Source organism: Mastigoproctus giganteus, chromosome 2 (assembly GCF_048544385.1).
Source record: "Mastigoproctus giganteus isolate SK-2022 chromosome 2, ASM4854438v1, whole genome shotgun sequence".
Classification (NCBI taxonomy): Eukaryota; Metazoa; Arthropoda; class Arachnida; order Uropygi; family Thelyphonidae; genus Mastigoproctus; species Mastigoproctus giganteus.
Genome location: NC_143576.1, coordinates 163,366,414 through 163,393,387, shown reverse-complemented (window position 1 = coordinate 163,393,387; position 26,974 = coordinate 163,366,414). Strand labels below are relative to the sequence as shown.

The 26,974-nt window shown below is 36.8% G+C and overlaps 1 protein-coding gene across 3 annotated transcripts in view; it reads right to left on the bottom strand.

Moving 5' to 3' along the window:
- Window positions 1-18,222: 18,222 nt before the first annotated feature.
- The window catches only part of Dora (zinc finger SWIM domain-containing dorado), a 729,579-nt gene continuing 720,827 nt past the window's right edge, over window positions 18,223-26,974 (bottom strand). For all 3 annotated transcript variants that reach the window (XM_090389614.1, XM_090389612.1, XM_090389613.1), the window contains exon 24: window positions 18,223-19,162. In XM_090389614.1, coding sequence (XP_090245740.1) covers window positions 18,946-19,162 — 217 coding nt within the window. In that variant the 3' untranslated portion in view covers window positions 18,223-18,945. The remainder of the gene's footprint in view (window positions 19,163-26,974) is intronic.

Sequence of the window (26,974 nt, the reverse complement as noted above, 5' to 3'; positions counted from 1 at the left end):
CTGCACAATTATCCCCAAGTCCCATTCATTCTCTACCACTGTCAGTGTAGTACCACAGAGTTGATACATTGCTCTGGGGTTACTGTTATGTAGTACGTTTCATTTGTCAATGTTAAACTTCATTAGCCACCTCTCAGCCCATCTGCTCAACCTTTCCAGATCCTATTGCACCAACCTTTGTATCGTCTGCAAACTTGGACATTAAGCTTGATATACCATCATCAATATCATTTATAAATACAGAAAACAACAATGGACCCAACACTGAACCCTGAGGGACTCCACTAATAACATTAGTCCCGATGAGCAGTGTCTATTGATTACCACTCTCTGTCTTCTCTCCCTCAACCATCCATTTATCCATAGCAGCAATTTGTGCAGCAGTCTTCCATGTGCAACAGTAACAAAAGCCTTTCTAAGATCCAAATATATAATTCCTCATGTGTGAATGTAGATGCAAAATACTCGTTTAGTTAGTTAGCCACCTGAGCAGGATCCTCAACTGTTGAACCATCAATATCCAGTCGACTAATCTGATTCATCCCTTTCCTTCTAGATTTTACATAGGTAACGAACTTTTTTCTGTTTTACTTTGCATCCTTTGCCAAGGATTTCTCATAATCTGCCTTTGCCTGCCTAATCTCCTGTGATTTGGTTACAGACCAGCTTATATCTATCATAGGTTTCCATGTCACCCATTAATTTATATGTATCCTATGCATTTTTCTTCTCTGCCATATGTCTCATTTGTTCATCTGACATCCATTTAGGCCTTGAACAATATTGAACAATGTTGTTCAATATTGTTCAACCTTGAACAATATTTCTTAGTTGGTATGTAAAGCCTAGTAGCTTCCAAGATAAGTTCTTTGAATGCTTCCCATTTCGAATTTGCTGTTGGTAACATCATCAGTTGGTCCCACTGTATAGAATTTAAATACTGTCTCAGACCATCGTAGTCACCTTTATGAAAACAAAAACCCTTCCCTTTACCCCTGATGGTAGTTACCTCTTTGAGTAAATCCCACATTTGTACACTGTGATTACTGCCACCTAGTGGTTCCTTTATCTGCAGATTCTTAATGCATGAAAAATCACTACTGATAATCAGATCAAGAGTATTACTCCCTCTAATTGCCTCCCGAACATGCTGATGTAGAAAACAATCATCTAATACATCCACAAAAGCCTTGCTAGTGTGTGTGACCAACCCACAAATTCCAGTCAATATCTGGGAAATTAAAATCCCCCATTATAAGACTCTCTGATTTACTGGCCCACTCTATTTCCCTGTACAGTTTCTTATTATACTCATCAAAGTCATTAGGCCTATAGCACACTCCTACTCTCAATTTTAATCTCCCAATGCTTATGTCACACCAAACTGACTCGAAACTGCACTGTCCAGTGGATGTTGACTGGTTTCACATCCTTGGATTTTATGTTTCTTAACTAATAGCATAATCCCTCCTCCCTTCCTATCCTTTCTGTACACAGAAATTGTACTCCCCAAATTCCAGTTCTGCATTCCTTAGATCTGTGTGACACCATCTCTGATATCCTAACAATATCTGCCTTTGATGTTTTGAGCAATACCTCAAATTTATCAAATTTATTTACCAAACTCCTAGCATTGGTGTACATGCAAGTATACATGCACCTGTTCCTATTCTTAGCTACCCTAATACAACCCATGTGTTTACTTGTACCACAATGACTCCCAGGAGTCTCTGAAATGCCCTGCATCTTGTTTTCCAGGCTGCTGCTCATTCCAATAAAAGCAATGCAAGAATCATTTTCACCTCTGCCAGTGGCTACTGTTAATCTATTAATCCTTGTATCCCCCCAAGCTAGCAGTTTTCCGACCCACCTAACACTGCCTCGATAGTATATGAAGTATATGTATACCGTTCTACATTTGCTTTCAATTATGGGGATTATTCTTGCTTGTTAATGATAAGTATTTGATCTTAAGGCCCGGGCTTACATTTAACTTGGAAACAAATACCATTATCCACAGTTCTGCCTGAATATCAGTTTAAGTAAACACTACAGTGGTTCCAGAGTGTTTTTAAATTCCTTTCATTGGGACCAACTGATGATCTTACTAACTGCACATTTAAATGGGCTGCATTGTTCACAGAAGCTACTAAGCTTTTATACCAACAAAGAGATATTGTTCAGTTCATAATTATGGCCAAAGGCCTGCTTACCTCTTTTGCTTCTGCCTTTAATATAATTGAAGAGCTGTCATCATTCTCATCTGGTACTTGTTTACTTTTAGCTTCAATAATTTCTCTTCTACTTTCTTTTCAGTTTTTCCCATTCCTAGAAACTTGACACACAAATTTATGCAGTTTGTTCACTGGCAACCTGAATGAAACAAAAGCAAGATTATATCATCTTCATCAGCCATTTTCAATCCACTGCATGATGAAGGCCTCTCCAACAACTTTCCAGTTCCTTCTGTTTTGTGCAATGTCCATGCAATTACTACCCACAAACTCGTGAATTTCATCTGTCCATCTCCAATTGTTGTCTTCCGGGTTTTCTTTTAGCTCCTCTTGGGTACCATTCTGTTATTTCCTTAGTCCATCTGTCATCATGTTTTCAAGCTCTGTCCTGCCCAAGACTATTTCAGTTCTTCAGTTTTGATAAGAATGTCCTTTATTTGTGTTTGCTGCCTAATCCATGTGTTTCTTTGCTTATCTAACAGTCTGATTCCTAATATAATTCGTTCCCTTCTTTGCTCTGTTTGTTTGTTATATGGGTTTTAGGAGCATTAGCAACTAAGGCCATATTGCTCCGGGAATATGCGGTGGTCATTCCCTGACCTTTCCGCATCCTCCGTATTTGGTGGTGACGGGCTCGAACCGCGGTCTAATCAAGAAGCGTGTGCTACGCACTGCTGCTCCTTCCCACCTGGCTACGGAGGCGCCTCTTTGCTCTGTAGTTTTCAGCTTCTCTTCCATACTTTTGGTAAGTGCCCAAGTTTCACTTCCATAAGTCATGGTGGAGAGTATATATTGGATCATTATTTTATGTTTCACACAAATTGGGATATTGCTCCTCAGTATGTGACTGTATGCTATCCATCCGAAATTTATCCTTCTCTTGACTTCCAGCCATTTATCATTATTACAGCTAATGAATTGTCCCAGATAAGTATATGAATCCACATTTTCAATTACTGCTCCTTCAATGATTATATCCCTTTGTGTGGCATACATGTTCATCATTACTTTTCTTTTAGCCATGTTCATCTTTAGTCCGAAATCCTTACTATCTCAGCATAACTGATTAAGATTTTCCTCTAATTCTTTGGGATCATTGCTGATTACAATGTTATCTAAAAATCATAAATAGTTTGTTTACTCTCCATTCACATTGACTCCTTTCTGCAACCAGTACAATCTTCTGAAAAGCTTCCTCAAGGGCAGTTCCTCAATTCTACAGTAAACAACTTCGGAGATATTGTCTCTCTTGTCAAACTCCTTTCTCAGTTTTAAATTTGCTACCATCTTTGTCTAGTCTAATAAAGGAAGTAGCATTCTCATATATTTTCTTCAAAATCATAATATATGGGGTGTCTATTCCTTGTCTTTCCAGTGCCCAAAATATTGCCTTATGCTGTATCGAGTTAAATGCCTTTCCATAATCCACAAATGCCAGGCATAATGGTGTTTTATGTTCATTTGCTTTCTCCATTAGCTGCGATATTACATGAAGGTGATCCATAGAAGAATCCCGTCCTAAAGCCAGCTTGCTCTTTCAGTTGATTCTCATCAAGTATTCTTTTTACTCTGTAAAATATTTAAGGGCAAAGGCCCTTAAATATGCTGTATCGAGCCAAATGCCTTTTCATAATCCACAAATGCCAGGCATAATGGTGTTTTATGTTCATTTGCTTTCTCCATTAGCTGCGATATTACATGAAGGTGATCCATAGAAGAATCCCGTCCTAAAGCCAGCTTGCTCTTTCAGTTGATTCTCATCAAGTATTCTTTTTACTCTGTAAAATATTTAAGGGCAAAGGCCCTTAAATATGCTGTATCGAGTCAAATGCCTTTTCATAATCCACAAATGCCAGGCATAATGGTGTTTTATGTTCATTTGCTTTCTCCATTAGCTGCGATATTACATGAAGGTGATCCATAGAAGAATCCTGTCCTAAAGCCAGCTTGCCCTTTCAGTTGATTCTCATCTAGTATTCTTTTTACTCTGTAAAATATTTAAGGGCAAAAGGCCCCATGCCACTCTGTTAGTAACGACCCTTGTGATCAATTTGTAGATGTGGGACAACAAGCTATTTGGTCTATAATTTACAATTTCTGATATATCTCCTTTGTTATGCAGCAATATTATGATTACATAATTTCACTCCTTAGGTGTCATGCCTTTCCTAACGTATTTTGTGAAGAGCCTTGCCAATTTCTGTTTCATATCTCTTATCTCCCAATTTTAACAATTCTACAGTAACTTCATCTAGGACTTTCTGGTTTTTCATTTTCTTCAATGCATGTTCTTCCTCATCAGGAATAATATTGGGTATGTTGTAAGTGTTGCTAATTTGTGATCCATCCACCCCACTGCTGGCATCATTCTCTTTATCCTTATATAATATTTTATAGTAGTCTTCTGCTATTTGAATTATGCCTTCTCTGCTTTTTATAAGTATACCATCACTATTCTTCAGATTCAGTATCATTAGCTTTTCTATATTATTGTTCATGACTGTGATTTAAGTCTTTTGTTTTCGCTTAATGCTTGTTCTACTTTTCTTGTGTTGAATCTTCTTATATCCTCTCTGAGTCTCTTTCTAATGGCTTTGCATAACTCAGGATACTCAATTTTGTTCTTGTCAACGTCTATCTTTCTTCATTTGTTGTCTTCGGTTCATCATGACATTTTTTGACTAATTTGTTGTTCTTTGGATTTATTTTTACCTATAGGTTTCTTGGGCTTTATCACTTTGAAACTTTTTTATAACAAACAAATGAATGAAAGATGGAGGCCAACCCACCATGCATGGGGAGAATTTCTCCTCAGGCAATATAAACACAAAGTTGCTGGCACTTTCCCTCTGCTTCCTGTAAAACTGGGCATTTAACGGCATTTCCAACACCACATTTTAAGTGCCCGTCTAGTATAGGGTTTAGTCTCTCTTTTTTTTTTTTTTTTTTTAACTCCCAGTGGTGGAAACCAAACACCAAATTAACTGAATGCTGCAATGGCCACCCATCCAAGTGCATCTAATGCTTGGACTGTGCAGCAAGATTCATCACCCCACACCATATTTTGCTACTGCTGTATATTCCAGGGCTTCCATTCTTTGCACCGGGATAGACATCACAGCGCATTTGTGGTAAATGTTTTGCTGATGGTGTTGGTTCTACACTTATCCTATTTCAGCCAAATGTCTCTAAAGTCAACTCATTAAGGGTACTTCTGTGACTTCTATGGATTTCATCATCTCTGCATTTCAACCATCAACATGCTCTAAGGGGTAATTAATGATGGTCTGTCTGGCATGGAATGAATGGAAGCATTACCTTCTGTTTTTCATTGGTGGATAGTGTTTCCAACAGTTGATTCTGGGTGTCCCACTCTTTCTGCTACCTGGAGAATAGACATGCCAGCTATTTAAAAACATACTATCATACCACTTGAAATGATTTAGGTCCTTTTCTTGTCCCGCTCTGTTCCACCTATCTGTCATCCAGTGTACATGCCTTTTTTACCTTACTTTTAACTGGTACTGACATCTACCTCTCATATGATATGTTTGTTTATAGGCTGTACAGTGCAAGGCCATAATTCGCCTAATTGTGGTGATCTTAAATACACATTTTATGTATATAAATAAATGTTGTTGAAGTTCACACTCCACTGTGCAGTTGCATCTGTTTAAGGAATGAAAAAAGTTTGGCCACGTGTGGGGTATCTGCCAGGAGGTCAGCAATACTGGATAGTGAGATGAGTGTTGCAGTTTGTACATAGTGGTGGCTCAGTGCCTACAAGAAGATAAAGATGTGTATGGCCTATTTGTAGTCAGGTTAATACGACTGCTTCATGTATACTGGATTTCCAAGTTTGGAGATGTTTCTTTATACGGAGTAGTTTGTTCCCAACTTGGCTTTGTCAGATGTGTTGCCATTTTTCAAGACACCGCTTCTTTATAATTGATTTGTAGTCTTTGATCGGTATACTAAATGGTTGATCCATAGCAGTTTTTGCAGCTAGATCAGCACGTTCATTTCCAGAAATTCCAACATGACAGGGATCCAACAAAAGATGACTTCTTGTTTCTTCCTATTTAGCTTAGTCATGGTATTCCAAATCTGTATGAGTAAGGTTACCATGATTTTTATTCTGCTGTATAGCTTGAATAGCACTAATGGAGTCTGTATAGATAACACTGTTCAATATATTTCTTGCCTATGGTATGGTTGGGAAATACTGCTGCTGCACCAACATGGGTGCCAGTTTTAGATCCTTCCTTGTAGATTGCATGTACTCTGCATGCTAGGTTCTCAATGCAGCATGTTCTGTTGGGATAAGGTGCGTTTCCCCAACGATGTGAGTGAAAGGTTGCACAGCGGTATGTGATATATCCAAGGTGGGACTGTACGAGAATCAGTAGGCTGTATCATGGCAAGGTCAATTTGCCAGTCACTGAGCAGGGAACACAGCCATATCCCTGTTGATGGATTTTTAGATGGGTATGCTGTATAAAGGTTCTCCTATTTGGGTAAGAAAAGTCCATTCCGAGTAGGGTTGTCTTGTTGGTGACTTCCGGAATTAACTGTTACTTCTCAGATATGAAGTGTTTCCATACATGTTGGAGGATAGTATGTATATACAACATCCAAAACCTGAATGGACTGGATCTATTTTTACTAGTTTGCATCAATACATATAGCCTTTCAAAAAGTTATGCACTAATGCAAATGCATTAGAGCTTCGATAATTTGAAGCTAAAGGGGTAATCAAAATCAATTTAAATTATACAATCCTGGAAATACAGTATTAGCAAAGCAATACTTACCTTTTGTTATAATCAGGTGCCTGCTTTATATATTGCATTTTTGTGTACAATTATGATGGATAAACACTTTGCTCCCTATAGAGTGGATCTTAATACATGATTATATAGGCAGACATGTCACATGTTTTTCCTTGCTTACCTCAAGTAAAACTTGGTAATTGATAATCTTAAAATAGCTGTTTATATTAAGTATTGTAGATTTTCCACTCCTGTCAATGGACTGATATGAAATTAACAGTTATTGTTAATGAGTTTATTGATGCCAGAAGGGTTGCAAGCATGGAATAGAGTAAAATAAATAAACTTTAGAAGTTTGTTTCACATTGTGAAAGGGAAATTAAATCCAATTATGAGTAGTAAATGAATTGCAATATTCTTTTATATGCTATGTGACAAATTCTTAACATGCATAACTGCCCCACAATATAAACTTCAAATAAACTGTAACTCTAAATATAAACTCCAAATTAAAGATAATTTTTTTACTATATAGAATAGGAAGTTCAAGGGAAAAACACAATTTTTGACTTAAACAATTTTTAATTATCTAAGCTTCAGCCTACTCTGGAATCATTTTCTTTTTCACATTATCTATTTAGCATTAGCAGAGGCATATGATGCAAGAAAGCAAGCTTATACAGCATCAGCCAGAAAAAAAAAAAACTTCCCATTTCACCCATCCATTCACTCCAAAAGTTTGCCCAGTTCATCCATGAATTTATTTAAGCTATCAAACTGCCACAACAACAGAAGGAAGTTTGTTCCAGCAATCAATTAGCTGCTCGCTAAATGCAAATTTCTGTACATCTATTCTACAACTGTCTTTCCTCAGCTTCAATTTATGCCCCATCAGGTGCATAATATGAGCAAGAGGAAGAATTCCATCAGCACTGAGCCTGCTGAAACCATTCAAGGTCTTATACGCCTCAATCAGATCATCTCACAGGTGCCTAGTCTCCAGATGCTGCAATTTGCAGAACTTAAGCCTTTCTTGGTAGGAGTAACCCTTTGCTTCCCCTCACCAATCTTGTCCTTCTCTGTACTCATTCCAGCAGCTCTATATCCTTCTTAAAATGAGGCCTCTAGCTGAATGCAGTACTCAAGGTGTGGCCTGACCATTGCCTTATACAAAGGGATAATCACCTCCTTATTCCTGCTGGCAAAATTCCTGTATATCATTGACAACACCCCATGAGTTCCTCTGGCAGCCTGTCTGCACTGCTTGAAAAATTTCATACCTCACTGCACAATTACTCACAGTTTTTTTTTTAATTCTCCACTACCCTGAGTGTAGTACCACACAATTGATACATTTCTTTGGGATTACTGCTACCCATACAGAGTACCTTGCATTTGTCAATGTTAAATTTCAGTTGCCACCTCTCAGCCCATCTGCCAAACATTTCTAAATCCTGTTGCAGTAGCAAGCATACTGTCATTAACAACTCTCAGAATCATCAGCATACTGTCACTAACAACTCTTCCAACCTTTGTATCGTCTGCAAACTTGGACATTAAGCCTGATATAACGTCATCAATATCATTGATAAATATAGAAAACAACAATGGGCCCAACACCAAACCCTGGGGGACTCCGCTAATAACATTAGTTATTAGTGGAATCCCCTATTTCTATATAATAATAATTTTTATTAAGGTAAAACAGTGTATTAGAGTTTCACCTATGTGTAATTTTTATTAAGGTAAAACAGTGTATTAGAGTTTCGCCTATGTGTATTTTGGGAACTACACTATGTTTGCAATATCCTACCAAGAGCCACGGAGCACTCCTTTGATTACAGGATTGTCTATAAAGGTGATTGGCAGTTAGCCCAGAATTCATTTCAAATGTGTATGTTGAATCATCAGCACGAAAAAGAGCTATTAGACTTTCAGAGAGAAATGTTAGTTGAATGCCATTGGGCAAAATTAACATTTTGCCCAAAGGCATTTAAATTTCAGGATTTAAATATTTTCTTTCACCAGTCAAAGAAATGACAAAATACTGACTAGCAGGAAATGACATGCCTTGAGATGGTTGGTAACTTCATATTCCTATCACACCCTCGAGAATTTTCCTGTGGCCATAAATGGCCACAGGAAAATTTCTGTCTTATTTATTTAGACATAACAAAACAAAATACACACCATCGACTGGCATAGCGCAAGGAACACTCAACCAAAGCTGTGGATCAATGGAAACTGGTCACGTATAGTGACTAGCCATGTTACATGCTCTTCCAGTCTTATGGGATGTTTGGGTATGGAGAATTCTTACTGCCTACATTGCTCTGATTGTGAAGTTGGGAGCAGGAAGAGGTGTCATTGTTTCCCATGGTGTCAACCTAGTCCATGATTTATGGACTACGTCCCATAAAACAACACATGGATGGTGTGTCTGAACAGTTTTGTACTTAAACAGCAGTTCACCGTGGCAAATTTATGGAGTGACCTTTACACAACTTAATAATTTTCCATGTCACAAAACAAGGATTGTGAATGCTTGGTTCAAAGAGAATAACAATGGAAGAGTGACCTTAAAATCAGCGACCAGCAGAGAGCCCTGGCCTCAACCTAACTGAAATCTTTAGTATGAAATGGAACACAGAATTAGTGCAAGTCCAGGATGGTCCTCTTTATCAGCAGAACTCACAAATACTTTAAAGGAAAGGGAAGGAGTATAGTAGCTATTTTTCTACCAGAAATTGGTAGAAAGTATTCCACAGTGCACTGAAGAGGTCTTAAGAGCCAAAGCTGGGCCAACATGTTATTATTAATTTCTCTGAACAAACCCAATCTTTGTTTCTAAATACAATTTGGTAGTATAACGTATATCAGGCATGGGCAACCTTTTGTTGGCTGAGGGATATGCGAGACATTCAAGGCAGACCACAGCCCTAACTAATTTTCTATGGAATTCAGTAATTAAACATCAAATAGATCTGTAAATAAATGAAATATGATATATTCTTTATTAAATGGTAGACTGGCATAATGTTAAAATTATTATTTATTTTCCTATTTCATTTTCCCCTGTCAGCAAACTTCTGGGAGCCTTGTGGAAAAAAAAAAAAAGGGGGGGGGGGGGGTTCCAGTATGTAAGATTGCAATGAAAGCAATAAAATTATATAATTTTTATTAATTTAAAATTGTAGATGAAAAACTTACGGAAATACATTGTACTGACCAAATTTTAGTGAGAACTTTGGAGTTTCAATTTTTTTTACCAAATTTTCAATATTTAGGAGAATCTTAGATGTTGCAACTTGCAAATTATTTTCAAGATGTACGTCAGTCAAACTTGATCTTGTTTTTGGTTCAACTTTCATTCAAGAAAATACAGGCATACCTCGAATAACGAATAGGATGCGTTCCACGAAATTACTTCGTTAAGCGAAACTTCGTTTTCAGAGGTAAAAATACTATGGCCGGAATAGGGATACGTTCCTACGTAAAGAAAATGAAAAGCTTTTTTTTCGAACAAAGAAAAGTTTTATTAAATAAACAGTCAACTTACATACAAAGTGAAATCACATTTTAAAATATGAGTCTAAAGTTGATTGCTTATGCTTTTTTTCTCTTTCATTTAACAATTGCCTATAGGAGTTATTGCATTTAACACTGATCGCTTAACAATAAAACTTCTTCCTAAATCAGGATCATTTTCACTAAAAAAATTTAAAACGTTTTCAATGTCATTTAAGCACATTTTTAAATCTGGTTAACACTTTTTCGGCAGGAACTTCATTATCTTTGTCTTCGTTGCTAACGAGGTTTTCTAAATCTTCCACTGAAAAACTACCATCTTCTGCATTCAATAAATTTCTAACATCCTCTTCATCGACATTTTCGAAACCTATTGATTGAGCCATCTGGATAACTTCATTTCTAATTTCTTGGATGTTATTTTCTTCTTCTAGTACAACTTCTGGCCATATTTTGCGCCAAACTCCATTTAAGCATTTCTTAGTGACTTCTTTCCAAGAACTATCAATGTTTTCAATTGCATTTTTAATGGTGTAGTTTTTCCAAAAAGTTTTAACTGTCATTTCCTCTTTATTCTCTAGTTCAGTTAAATTGCTTAATGTTCGACGCAGATAATAAGCTTTAAATGATGCTGTTATTCCCTGATCCAATGGTTGAATCAGGGAAGTTGTGTTTGCTGGAAGAAAACACAACTTTGACAGGAATGCATGTGTCCAACATGTTAAGATCAGTAGGATGTCCCGGAGCATTGTCTAACAACAAAAGAGCTTTTTCTTCAAAGTTGTTTTTTTGACAATACCGTTTTACTTCAGGATAAAAGTGGTTAACAAACCAATCAGTAAATAACTCCTTGGTAACCCACGCTTTTCTATTTGCTTTCCATATTACAGGTAAATTCATTTTTATGTTACCTTTTAACGCCCTCTGATTTTCTGAATGGTAAACTAATAACAATTTTAATTTATAATCGCCAGAGGCATTTGATCCAAAGAGTAACGTTAAATGGTCTTTGGCTGCTTTGAACCCAGCAGCTGATTTTTCTTCAATAGAAATGAAGCTTTTTGTTGGTAGCCGTTTCCAGAACAAACTGCTTTCGTCAACACTGAACACCAAATTTGGTGGAAAATTTTCACGTTCAATTATTTCCTTTAGTTTTTCTGGAAACTTATTTGCAGCTTCTGTTAATTTTACACTATGAATCCTGGCCCGTTTTTTAAATTTCTCGAACCAACCACGAGAAGCCCCAAAGGTTTCCGTAATTTCTTCAGTTTGTTTAGATTTCAGGTGATTAAACTGGAATATTTTTTTTATGTTAAATGGGGCTTGAAATTGCGGACTTTGTTATATCGAAGCTTCGTTATCAGAGGTAACGTTAACCGAGGTATGCCTGTAGCTGTTCACAGTTATAGGTACTCCCTAACGTCGAAGCATGCTTCTTAGCAAATTTTACAATTTTTGGAAAGTCTTCTACTGGGAGATTTGTGTAAAATTGCAATAAAGAACAATCATGAAATTTTTGTCTCAGAAGTTCACTGCTCTTAAGTTCAATTAATTCCATATAATGTTCCTTTCTTGCCAGCTCAACATATGAAAGGAAGAGGTTTAAACCTGCTTCTTTCATTCTGAAGTCATTAAATCTTGAAATAAATCCTTGTCAATGGCCATAGCTTATCAGCATAGAAAACATATTCAAATATCTTGTGATTGGCTAACACAGGGAAATGTGTCATTATTCCTAAGCTGTCTTTCCCAAATTTTACTTTAAAAGGCTTTAATGTGAGCATATACAGGGTTGTTAAAATTAAAGTATCCCTATCTAAGGCTTGTACTGAAGAGAAATTTGAACAACAGGTGCAATAAAGAATGTGCTCGCCATTTATCGGGAAAAAAAAAATTAGTTACAAAATTTGTCATGTAACTACCTTAGTTACGATTATGCAAATAACGTACATTATTTGCATAATCGTAAGTTATTTCCACTACTCACCTCTACTGTACTGTATAAAAGCAAAGTAGTCTCTTCAAAATCATACAGTAGATGTTTGCCTGCACTACAGCAGCAATGCCAACAACGTTGCAGGAAAAGGCGCTATTAGCGAAGCTGTACTATTAGAACAGCAACAATGCGGCTGCGGCTATCAGAGAATTCCGGCATCAGTAGCGCATAAGGCCCACGTGGACCTATGACTGTTTGTGCTGTCTGCAAAATGATTGCAAAATTTGAAGCGACAGGACATCTTGGTGTTCAGCCAGGTAGAGGTCGAAAACGAGTGGACTCTTGTGTTGAAGATGTGGCTATGGCTGTTGTGGATGTGGTAGCGCAAGTATGCCAGCTGTTTCTCGTGAAGTGGACATGCCGTATTCCACTATAAGGCTAGTAATGCGTCAGGTGTTGTGGTACTACCCTTACAAGATGCACATGTTACAGAAGGTAAAGTATGGTGATGCAGCTATTCGTTTCACATATGCACTTCAGTTTCTGGTGCGAATGACAGTGGATATCACTTGGCCATGGAACATCCTTTGGAGTGATGAAGCCCACTTCTGCTTAAACGGACAAGTGAATACGCACAACTGTTGCATTTGGGCAACAGAAACCCTTGTTTCTGTTGCCCAAAAGTGACAGTGTGATGTGGATTTATGGCCACATTCATGATTGGGCCATTTTTTTTTTTTTGAACAGGTAATACTGACTGGACCCCCGCACCTGTTCTGTCACTGGACAGTGATATTATGAAATGTTGGCAAATTTCGCAATACCAGAGCTGCAACAACGTGGGTGCCTTCAGGATACCATATTCATGCAAGATCATGTGCCACCCCACATCCACCGCTGTGTCCAAAGATTGCTAAGGCAACACTTTACAGACGAATAGGTCATCAGCCATTGTTTCCAGACATCTTGGCCACCCCGATCACCACACCTCACCCCATGCGACTTCTGGTTGTGGGGTTTTTTGAAGAACCAGGTGTATCAGGAAGGATGTCAAACTCTGTCAGATCTGAAGGACAGCATTAGACGTCATATGCTAGCTATTCCAGTTGACACATTATGTTCTGCTGTAGAAAATGCTGTTCTTCAAATGGAAACTGTTGTTGACTAAAATGGAGGGCACATTATTATTATTATTATTAATAGCCATATGGTGCAAGGAAGCCTGAGGCTTATGCTGCACCGGCCAAAAAAATTTTCCCTATTACCCTGAGAGAGAGAGAGAGAGAGAGAGAGAAGTAGAAAGGAATCACCAAGAAAGAGAAGAATGATGATATCCAGCTCAAGACCCTGAGTGTGCCAAGCTCATACTCACCAGATGTGAGCCCCTGGGGGTAAATTTTTTGAACAATGTAGCACTGTTCAAGTGACTTGTATTGCCACAGTGCCATACAGTGGCAAATTTTGTAACTAATCCCCCCCCCAATAAATGGCGAGTGCATTCTTGATTGTACCTGTTGTCCAAATTTCTCTTCAGTATGAGCCCTAGAACTCGCTCCAGAGCCCTCTACATAAGGATACTTTAATTTTAACAATCCCGTAGTTCATAAGTTAACTGTTTTTCCCATTGCAATTTTGAACTCAGATTATTTAAATGGGATGTAATGTCAGTGAGAAATGCAAGATTGTGAGTCCAGTCAATACTTTTAAGTCCTGGGACAATTCTGCCTTTTATTTCCATAAAGATACAAAAATCTTCTCTAGGGCTATAAAATCACTGTAGCATTTTCCCTTTATTCAACCAATGAACCTCACAGTAGTATATGAGACTTCCATATTCACTTTCAAGCTCTCCAAGAAATTGTTTAAATTGGTGATGGTCGGGTGCTTATGATTTTAAAAAATTTATGCTTGAAACAACTATACACATAACATTTTCAAATATAACTGACCTTGCACATAAATTCTCCTGGCGATTATGCAGCAAAATTAGCAAATTCTTTCTCTGATAAGTTGAGAGACACTAATTCAGATTTTTTTCTGGGAACTAAGCCCAACCATTGCAGGTGCCCCATCTGTTGTTACGCTTATGAGCTTATCAAAAGAGAAGATAAACTTTTTCATTGCTGCTTTTACTTCTTCAAAGATATCATTTCCTGTAACAGTATCTTTTAGCATTTGAAGGCAAAGCATTTCTTCTGTGACACTGAAAGCATTATTAACTCCATGTATAAAAATTGAAAATTGAGCTGAATCCAGTACATCGATACTTTTGTCGATAGCCGGTGAAAATAAATGAAATTCTGAAGACCATTTTGCTAAGCTATCCTCTAAATCAGTTGCAGTTTCTTCAACACATCTCGATATAGTACTGCAAGACAAGCTGATGTTCTCAAAATCTTTCACCTTTTCTGGGCATAAAATTCAGCCCCTCCACAAATTTGGTGTCTGTGTAGTTTTTGGAATGTTTGGCAACTTTTCCACTAACAATATAGCTAGTATGAACTATTAAAAATAAGTGTATCCAGTTTTCCAATCTGTTGCATTTTCTACTTTAGGCTTTCTAATCTCTCCCTGAAATTTATCATATGCAGAATGCTTGGTAGTGTGGTACTTAACATTATATTCTTTAGGTGTGGGGATAGATTCTGAACATATTAGACACAATGGTTCGTTTTTCACCTCAACAAAAAAGTACTGATGTGTCCACATTTTCTGAAATGTTCTCATTTCATCTGTTAGCTTTCTTTTTTTGAATGAAGCTATTATGGGGATTATCAAAAAAAGAAATTAACTCAAATTTTGCAGCATTGAAATAATACCTACCACGAGAGAAAAAAATGACCAACTGCCTAGTTGACAGTGTTGCAAGCATCTGCCAAATGTGACGAGTATAAATACTAAATTTTTAAAAATTTATTATCAAATGGAGTACTTCATTACCAAATAATTTATATGTATATATTCAGTACAAATAGTATGAGCTTTCAAAGTAGCTATTCAAGGATATAAAACATAGGGCTGCAGGTTGTCCGTGCCTGTTGAGATGAACCAACTGCTTTTTTCACCCATGGGTACCATAAAACTGATAACTGACTGATGCAATTCAATGCTGCAGTGATAAAAGATAGATGTTTTACTTAAATTCAATTTTAAAAGTTGAATGAATGCATTAAAGATAATCTGAAGCTTTAAAAATTTATAAAAAGTATAGAAAATCATTCATGGCATATAAACAGAAAAATTGGATTTCAATAAAGAACTATTTTCTGATTTCTAGCATTTCTATATGTAATATAATTTGAAACCTCATCGTGTTTTACTTCAAGATATTCCTAAATATTAATTTAGAGTAGACTAATTAATGAAGATAAATTTAAATTTCGATGCAGAAGAATTAATTAAATTCATTAATTACAATCGGCAGTACCACATATATTGCAAAGTCTACCAATTTGTAAAGAAAATATGGATACAATGGATGACTAATATTAAAATTTATGGCTTAAACCATATGACTAATTTCCATTGGGCATATAGACTTATTGTAAATTCCTTATGGCATAAATACATATAAGGATCATGATAGTATTTGGGCCATAGAAAAAGTCATGGAGGGCCACATGCAGCATGGGGCGGCAAGTTGTCCATGCCTCATGTATATACATTAAAGATGGAATAGCACAGATCACTAAAATCTTCAGGGACCTATGCTATCCCTTCTTATCCTTGCATTACATATTTTCTATGTAGTTATAGGTTGGTACTATATTTAAATTGTCAATTATATTCATCAAGTCATCTTGTATTTTGCATCTCTGCCACCCTAACAGCCCCCACCCCCATTTTTTTCCCCAACTCTGTGTCCCATAATCAGTGTTGTTTTGCATGAAATAACAAAAGACAGTAGGTTATGAAATGACAAACACAGTTATTCCAAAGTCAAAATGATACATCACAGATACACTGGCACAATCACCTCACAACTGGTCAGGTAAAAATCTTTGCCAAAAATAAACATTTCAAACAATATCTGCAAATAATAACACTTCCAAACAACAATAGCTAATATAAATAACTGACACTGAAAGTAGTGGAAACATGCAAGACATATATGTCTTGAACAACAAACACAGTTAATTAGCTCATGTGCCCTATTCTGTCAACTGTTGATTCATAATAACACTTAATCCTGAAACCAGGGCTAAAATTACATACATATAATTACTTATACATACATTCATATACATACATACATACATACATGTATACAGGAAAGCAGTAGAAAGTTTCCTATTCATAAGTCTTAAACTTTTAGCACAGGAATTCTGTTAACCAGTGCTTACTACAGAAAAGATTCAAATTTTTCTAATAAAACTGTATTTATACAGCATTGGCTATGAATCTCAATTGACGGTTCTAAAGAACTTTTTTGATGCATATGGAAAAATAATGTCTGGGATGCTACAGGATTAGACTTATACAAGCTGAAAAGCTACAAAGTTTACTATTACATAAATGTACAAATTTTGTAAGTTAACAATATAGCCATTACAGTATCATAAAAGCATTTTTCATCTTTTTAAAAATATATGATGCCCAACAGACAATACTGAAAAAATTTTCAAAAACAATTCTGGTTGCCCTTTAACATTATATTTACAATTGATATTTCTGTGATGACATAATAGTTGAACAGCTTCTCATCATATTTTTACACTCACAAATCTAGCATAACATACTATACAAATGTGCACACACTCATATGAAATGTGTGTTCAGGTTAATCACATGGATAAAATTAAATCTGTCAAAATTCTAACTATTTTGCAATGAATTTAATTTTTAATCACACAATATTTATAAAAATAGTATAAAAAACTACAAGGCATTTGAAACCTTTTTCAAAAACCAATTCAGTACTTTTACTTTTTTTTTTTTTTTTTTTTTTCCATTGAAACTTTAAATTTGGGTATATTGAAATTGATAACTACAAAAGAGAATTTTTTTTTTATTTTTTTTATTAAAAACACACAGTTTAATCTCACAATTTATGAAGAAAAGGTTTGTTTAGAACATATGCATATCTCACTGAAGGGTTGGTTTTTCTCAGGGGTATCCTACCTTTCCTACCATCTTATATTCAGATGCACAACACTTATTTGGTCAGGAGCAGAGCTTTAAAAGTGATATAAGAGTTTGGTGGGGAAGATGTATTCAAATTTAAAAGTTCTTTAAATTTTAACAATCAGTAGAAACAATGCATGGAGCTTGGGATTTTAAATTCCTTGGAAGTAGTTAGCCCTTAAATTAACAGGTTAGACTGCTGTCATCAACACAGTCCAAACGTTGGCAGAATAGGGAAATAACAGGAGCTAATATTCATGTTCTCATTCTTTTACATTAAACTGAATTACAGTTTGAGTACATTAAGTTTCAACAGTAAGCCACTAAGAGAAACTCTTGAACGGCAGATCTCTTAACAAACATCTTATGTGGATTTTCAAACAACTTGTATGGCATTTTGTACAGTTGGTATATACGTGGAATGAAAACCACTGAGCCTGTTTTTTTTTTTTTTTTGGAAGGGGAAGTGTCAATGGGAGAATAACAGATGAAAATGGATGGTTTACAAATTTCTGAATGCTACAAATGTGAGTGGGAATTTATGTATATGTATGTGTGTGTCTGCATATGTTATCGTATAAAATTTTGTGTTCATTTTTATGAACAGGACCTTACAACTAGATACATATTTTTTTTTTTTTTTCAAAAATAAATTAGAGAAGATATAAATTTTATACTGGGAAAAGGCAAGACAAGCAGAACAATGAGGCAGGGTGTTTCCGGTAACACCACTTACACATAAATTATTACTGCCATTTCAGTCTTATTAAAGTAGGGGAAGAGATGAGCAGTATTGTCAAGTACCACTCTTTATTCATATGATGCAGAGGTAACATTAAATTCAGCCTGCAGTGATCAACAAGACAGTCATTCAAAGTAAACATTTCACACATGCTGGAATTGACTACCAAACCTATAAGAATTATATGGCAATATTTCAGCTGTAGCTTTTAAGCTTTGTAGTGATGACACATAAACAAAAACAATTTGTTAAAATGGCATCTTAAAGTGAAGCTAAACTATAGAGACTTCACACCACGCAGGAGTGAAATTGAGCATTGAACCTTCCAAATGTGAGTTTAAAACACCAAAGGAAGGGGAAGGGGTATGTGTGCTAGAACTTGTAACATGATGACTGTTAATAGCATCAATGTCCTGAGCCACACACATTGATTTCAGTGTGTGGCAAACAAACTGCCAATGTCCTGTCTAGTAATTCTGCTGTACCTGTTTCTGCTTACCCATGGGGAATGCAGCTGTAAAATCTAGTTTCACTAACACAATGTACCCAACATATTTTAGATATTTCAATAAATGATAATATTACTTCAGCCTATTATATGTCCTATCATCAAATAGGTACTGCTGCAAGGGCATTAGCTATGCGTTGCCACAATTCTTTTTTGCAAGATTTTGAACGTCGTAAACTCTGTAGTAACTCATTAAATTGAACCATTCCCCCTGGTGTTAGTTGGAAAGCTGCTCTTGCACTCCGAATAATGTTGACAAACTCTTCATATTCAGAAGGTGAAATGTGATACATCTTGAAATGTGTGCAAGCAATGAACCTGAAAGCAGATATAGAAACTATTTTAATATAATATAATACTGTTAACAACACAACTATCTTTATTGAAACTATTAAAAAAAAAAATCATAACTACACAGAGTCACATTGTATACCATGATATATTCTTCGACCAATAAAAAATTCTTTATCATTGTATATTTATATCTCATAAATTAAACCTTAAAAGTATAACTTTGTGTATTTTGAACTTAACAAAACACTAAATGAAATCTATCAACTTTTAAGTTTTCATTGGTGACTATAATATCTCAACATGATCACAACTACACTCATGTTGGATATGTTTTGCTATGTTTGACCCAAAATGCAAGGTGTTATGTAATCAATAGTAATTCTGATTCTGTTTATCAATTCACATACATTTCCTGATAACTAGAACTAGCAAACCCGTTTCGTAACTCTTCTGCAAATGGCTTTCTGGACAATAATGCCAGAGGCCCTGAGTGAATTTTTTGGAGGAATTTGGTAGCTTGTAAAAACTGCAAAACTATGTACAGAAATGCTTTTAAATGTAGCATTTCTTTTTTTTTTTTTTTTACAATTTTGATTTTATAGCTGAACATTAAAGTAAGATTTTTGCCAAAATAAAATCAAAATTTTTTCAAGAAAATTGAACAAAAAATTTTTTTTTCAAAATTGTAATGAAATAAAAAGCCACCATTACTAAATAATAATCATATGGTGCAAGAAAACACAAGGCTTCTGGTGCACCAGACAAAAAAAAAAAAAAAAAAAAGGAAATTTTTCTGTATTAAAACACACCTACCACTTTTCTGACCATTCTGAAGTTTATCTAAGTCATCTTGAGGATATGAAAATTGATATCACACCCAGTATCTCTTCATTGCTTAAGAAAAATAAAAAAAAATAAAAAAAAAAATAACGATCCCAGTACCATGACATGAAATCATGATATCTTTATTGATTTGCAGATATTTTAAAAGGGTGTTAACTAATTGGTTATTGAGTTTGACTGTTACTAATATTTATAAAAAGTAATTTTGGTGTTTTAACTATTATGATCACTACCAAATGTAATAATAGGAAGTCATTTCGGTTGTGGAACCAATCTAGTGATAAGAGTTGGGAATATATTCAAGGAAAATTATACGCAAGGTGAGATTTTTCTGTTATTGGGTGTTGGTAAATCTTTAATTATAGATCAATGATTATTAGATTGGATCAGCGAATACTGGAGGAGTGACTGTGGTATCTCAGTGTTAGTTGAACACACATATAGATATCCAATATGGAGAAGATCTAAAGGATATGTTTTTGTTAGAAGCAGTATTCTTGGTCAATTGTCTCTATTCTCATTAATAAATTGGGATGGAGGCGAACCAGACTAGGAAGTCTGCAAGAACAGCTGGGGAGAGAGGAAGAATCTTCTTCTTTCCCACCCATTTCTTCAAGAGTTCCAAGGCTCCATTCTGATCCCTCAAAGAAAGTAACTGAGGGGAAGTAACTGAAGGGAAAACAGTCAAAGCCAGTTGATAAGTCTACATGTATTCAATAGTCTGTTAGTGTGCAAAGTGAGCTAATATACATGAGCAGAGAAATAGATATGATGTTTCGACTATTTATGAGCTTGTGACTAAATTAAAAAAAACAAATTGTTGACTACACTACTAATGAGGCCAACAAGGTGATAAAGGCTGTTTCTAATTTCATACTCAGTAAGTGGGTAGATATGGAAGTCAATAACAACTGCGTTATAAATTGATAATGAAATGAAGGCTAGAACTGACGAACTTGAGATAAGAGCAGCATTGTTTGATGAACTGGTTAGGAGAAAGCCATTCCCAACTATGTAGATAGATCAACCAGTCAGCTATGCTGTAAAGTAAATGTTTCATACCTATTAATAAATATTGTTCAAGTTTTAGGCCTAAATGGTTGTCAAATGAACTAATGAGACATGTAGCAGAGAAGAAAAATGCATGGGATGCATATAAAACAACGATGACAAAGAAGGTTAGGCAGGCGAAGGCAGATTATGAGAAATCTTTGGCAAAGGATGCTAAGAAAAACAGCAAGATTTCTTTACTTATATAAACTCTAAAAGGAAGGGGATAAAACAGATTGGTCCCATTGATATTGATGGTTCGACTGTTGATGATCCTGCTCAGATAGCAAACACACTGAATGAGTATTTTGCATTTACATTCACACATGAGGAGTTATTAAGTATTTAAAATGCCAGAAGGTTATCAAATTGTAGCAGAGTGCTTAATGATTTTGTAATAACTGAGAGCAAAGTGGAGGAGAAATTGTTGCAGTTAAACATAAGAAAGGCACCTGGGGTGGAGGGGATCTATCCAGTTATATTAAAGGAGGCAGCAAAGGAAGTAAGCAAACCCTTAGCCATAATTATGAGAGCATCCTTGGACTCAAAGAGGGTCCCCACGGACTGGAGATGTGCAAATGTATCCCCTATTCACAAAGGGGGTTTAAAGGGTGACACGAGTAATTACAGATCAGTTAGTTTAACTTCTGTTCCGGGTAAAATAATGGAGTCACTGGTTAAAGATGCACTGCAGGACAAGACTGCAGCAATAATTCAGATACAGAAAGGGAAAGTTTTGTCTGACAAATCTGATTGGATATTATGATGTGGTTACAAAGGAACTGGATGCAAAAAATAATTTTGATATCATATACTTGGATTTCAGGAAAGCTTTTGACAATGTTGCACATGGAAGACTACTGTACAAATTTGAGCAGAATAGTATTAAGGGTAAGTTGCTACAATGGATAAAAGGATGGTTGAGTGGGAGAAGATATAGTTGTTATTAAAGGTGATATAGTTGTACACGTTGGCACTAATGACATTAAGAGTAGGAGACCGGCGGAATTACTTGACAAGTACAGGTCACTGATGAAAAAAAGCCGTGAATTAGGGTTGAAATTGAAAGTGTCTGCAATTCTGCCCAGACACGATAGGAGGGAGTATATGATGAGAGCCCTGTCAATCAATTCGGCCCTGGAAAGATTGTGCAGGGCTCAAGGGGTAGAATTTTTTTCAGCCTGGTCTGTACTTGTTAACAGGAGAGACTGCTTCTACAGGGATGGGATACACTTAAATAGAAAGGGTGCAAGAATGTTTGCTGATGCTATCGAGGCAATGTTAGGTGGGTCGGAAAACTGCTAGATTGGGGGGATACAAGGACTAATAGATTAACAGTAGCCACTGGCAGAGGTGAAAGTGATTCTTGCACTGCTTCTATTGGAATGAGCCGCAGCCTGAAAAATACGATGCAGGATATTTCAGAGACTGCTGGGAATCATTGGGGTACAAGTAAACACATGGGTTGTGTTAGGGTAGCTAAGAAAAAGAACAGGTGCATGTATACTTGTGTGTACACCAATGCTAGGAGTTTAGTAAATAAATTTGATGAATTTGAGGTATTGCTCAAAACATCAAAGGCAGATATTGTGGGGATTTCAGAGACGTGGTGTCACACAGATATAAGAAATGCAGAACTGGAATTTGGGGAGTACAACGTCTACAGAAAGGATAGACAGGATAGGAAGGGAGGAGGGGTTATGCTATTAGTTAAAAAACACATAAAATCCAAGGAAGTGAAGCCAGTCGACATCGCTGGACAGTGCAGTGTTGAGTCAGTTTGGTGTGACATAAGCATTGGGAGATCAAAATTGAGAGTAGGAGTGTGCTATAGGCCTAATGACTCTGATGAGTATAATAAGAAACTGTTCGGAGAAATAGAGTGGGCCAGTAAATCAGAGAGTCTTATAATGGGGGATTTTAATTTCCCAGATATTGACTGGAATTTGGGGGCTGGTCACTCACACAGTAGCAAGGCTTTTGTGGATTTATTGGATGATTGTTTTCTACATCAGCATGTTCGGGAGGCAACTAGAGGGAGTAATACTCTTGATTTGATTATCAGTAGTGATTCTTCATGCATTAAGAATCTGCAGATAAATGAACCACTTGGTGGCAGTGATCACAGTGTGCTGAAGTGGGAGTTACTCAAAGAGGTAACTACCATTAGGGGTAAAGGGAAGGGGTATTGCTTTCGTAAAGGCGACTACAATGGACTGAGACAGTATTTAAATTCTATACAGTGGGATCAACTGATGATATTGCCAACAGCAAATTCAAAATGGGAAGCATTCAAAGAACTTATCGTGGAAGCTACTAGGCTTTACATACCAACTAAGAAATATTGTTCAAGGTTTAGGCCTAAATGGTTGTCAGATGAACTAATGAGGCATATGGCAGAGAAGAAAAATGCATGGGATACATACAAATTAACACGTGACACGGACGCCTATGATAGATACAAGTTGATCTGTAACCAAGTTACAAAGGAGGTTAGGCAGGCGAAGGCAGATTACGAGAGATCCTTGGCAAGGGATGCGAAGAAAAACAGCAAAGAGTTCTTTACTTATGTAAACTCTAGAAGGAAGGGGATGAATCAGATTGGTCCACTTGAGATTGATGGGTCAACTGTTGATGACCCTGCTCGGGTAGCTAACAAACTAAATGAATATTTTGCATCGACATTCACACATGAGGAGTTATTCAGCGAGGGGAATGCCAGAGGTTTATTCAACTCTAGCAGTAAGCTAGAGAATCTTGTAATAACTGAGAGCAAAGTGGAGGAGAAATTGTTGAAGATAAACACAAGAAAGGCACCTGGGGTGGATGGGATCTATCCAGTTATATTAAAGGAGGCAGCAAAGGAGGTAAGCAAACCCTTAGCCATAATTATGAGAGCTTCCTTGGACTCAGGGGAGGTACCCATTGACTGGAGATGTGCAAATGTGACCCCAATTCACAAAGGGGGATCAAAGGCTGACACAAGTAATTATAGACCTGTGAGTTTAACTTCTGTTCCCGGAAAATTAATGGAGGCACTGGTGAAAGAAGCACTGCAGGATCATCTAGACAAGACTTCAGTTATAGCTAGGACACAGCATGGTTTTGTTAAGGGGAAGTCTTGCCTGACCAATTTGATTGGATACTATGATGCAGTCACAAAAGAACTGGATGCAGGGAATAACTTTGATATTATATACTTGGATCTTAGAAAGGCTTTTGATACTGTTGCACATGGAAGACTGCTGCACAAATTGGAGCAGTGTGGCATTGGAGGCAAGTTGCTGCTATGGATAAAGGGGTGGTTGAGGGGGAGAAGACAGAGAGTGGTAATCAATGGACACTGCTCATCGTGGACTAATGTTATTAGTGGAGTCCCTCAGGGTTCAGTATTGGGGCCTTTATTGTTTTCTGTATTTATAAATGATATTGATGATGGTATATCAGGCTTAATGTCCAAGTTTGCAGACGATACGAAGGTTGGCAGGGTTGTCAAAGACACTACTGACACTATGCTGCTGCAACAGGATTTGGAAAGGTTGAGCAGATGGGCTTCGAGGTGGCAAATGAAGTTTAACATTGACAAATGTAAAGTACTACATATGGGAAACAGCAACCCCAGAGCAACGTATCAACTCTGTGGTACTACACTGACAGTGGTAGAGAATGAAAGGGACCTGGGGGTGGTTGTGCAGGCAGATATGAAGTTCTCTGAGCAGTGCAGACGAGCTGCAAGAGTAGCTCATGGTGTATTGTCAATGATATATAGGAATTTTTCTAGCAGGGATAAGGAGGTGATTATTCCCTTGTATAAGGCAATGGTCAGGCCACACCTAGAGTACTGTATACAGGCCTGGAGGCCTCATTTCAGGAAGGATGTAGAGCTGCTGGAACGAGTACAGAGAAGGGCAACTAGATTGGTGAATGGGACAAAGGGGTTCTCTTACGAAGAAAGGCTTAAATTTTGCAAATTACAGTGTCTGGAGACTAGGCACCAGCGAGGTGATCTGATAGAGGTGTACAAAGCCTTGAATGGTTTGAGCATGCTCAATGCTGATGGGATTCTTCCTCTAGCTCAGAAAAATCACCTGAGAGGGCATAAATTCAAATTGAGGAAAGACAGATGTAGGATAGATGTGCGGAAATTTGCCTTTAGCCAGCGAGTGGTTGGTGGGTGGAACAGACTTCCATCCCTTGTCGTGGAAGTTGATAGCCTAAATAAGTTTAAGGCTCAGCTGGACAGGTATTTCGAACGAACAGAGGGGTGAAGTGGAAGTGGTTATTTTTATTTATTTATGTTACTTTTTTTTTTTTTTTTTTTGGCTGATGCTGCATAAGCTTGCTTTCTTGCATCAAATGCCTCTACTAATGCTAATGCTAAAGACAGAAGGTGGTAATCAATGGACGGCGCTCTTTGTGGACTAATGTTATTAGTGGAGTCCCACAAGGTTCGGTGTTGGGTCCACTGTTGTTCTGTATATTTATCAATGATATTGATGAAGGTATATCAGACTACAAGTTGTTCACATGGGTCATTACTAACAGATTAGAAAGAATACTTGATGAGAATCAACCGAAAGAGCAAGCTGGCTTTAGGACAGTTTTCTCAACTATGGATCACCTTCATGTAATGTCACAACTAATGGAGAAAGCAAATGAATATAAAACACCATTATGTCTGGCATTTGTGGATTATGAAAAGGCATTTGACTCCATACAGCATAAGGCAATGTTTCGAGCACTGGAAAGACAAGGCATAGACACCCCATATATTATGATTTTTAAGAAAATATATGAGAATATTACCTCCTTTATTAGACTAGACAAAGACAGTAGTAAATTTAAAATTGAGAAAGCAGTTCGACAAGGAGACACAATATCTCCGTAGTTGTTTACTGCTGCCCTTGAGGAAGCTTTCAGAAGATTAGACTGGTCATAGAAAGGAGTCAATGTGAACGGAGAGTACCTAAACCATTTACGATTTACAGATGACATTGTGGTCATAAGCCACGATCCCAAAGAATTAGAGGAAAATCTTAATCAGTTATGCAGAGTCAGTAAGGATTTTGGGCTAAAGATGAATATGGCTAAAACAAAAGTAATAATGAACAAGTATGCAATAGAAAGGGATATAATGATTGAAGGAGCGGTAATTGAAAAGGTGGATCATATACTTATCTGGGAGAGCTATAATAATGATAAATGGCTGGAAGTCAAGAGAAGTATAAATTTTGGATGGATAGCATTCAGGAAATATAGTCACATACTGAGCAGCAATATCCCAGTTTGTCTGAAACGTAAAATAATGAACTAATGTATACTTCCCACCATGACTTATGGAAGTGAAACTTGGGCACTCACCAAAAGAATGGAAGAGAATTTGAAAACTACACAGCGAAGAATGGAACAAATTATACTGGGAATCAGACTGTTAGATAAGGAGGGAAACATGGATTAGGCAGCAAACTCAAGTAAAGGACATTCTTATCAAAACTAAAGAACTAAAATGGTTTTGGGCAGGACACATAGCTCGAAGACATGATGAGAGATGGACTAAGAAAATAATAGAATGGTACCCAAGATGAGCTAAGAGAAACCCTGGAAGACAACAACGGCGATGGACAGATGAAATTCATGAGTTTGTGGGTAGTAAATGGATGGCCATTGCACAAAACAGAAGGAACTGGAAAGTTGATGGGTCTTCATCCCGCAGTGGATTGAAAATGGCTGATGATGATGAATTTAGGCTTAGTGTTGAAGTTTGCAGATGAAAGAAAGGTTTGCAGGGTTGTTAATGACAGTAATGGCAGTGTGCTAATGCAACAAGATCTAGAAAATTTGGGAAGATGGGCTGAGAAGTGGCAACTGAAGTTTAACATTGACAAATGCAAAGTACTGCATATGGGTAGAAGTAACCCCCAGAGGAACATACCAACTGTGTGG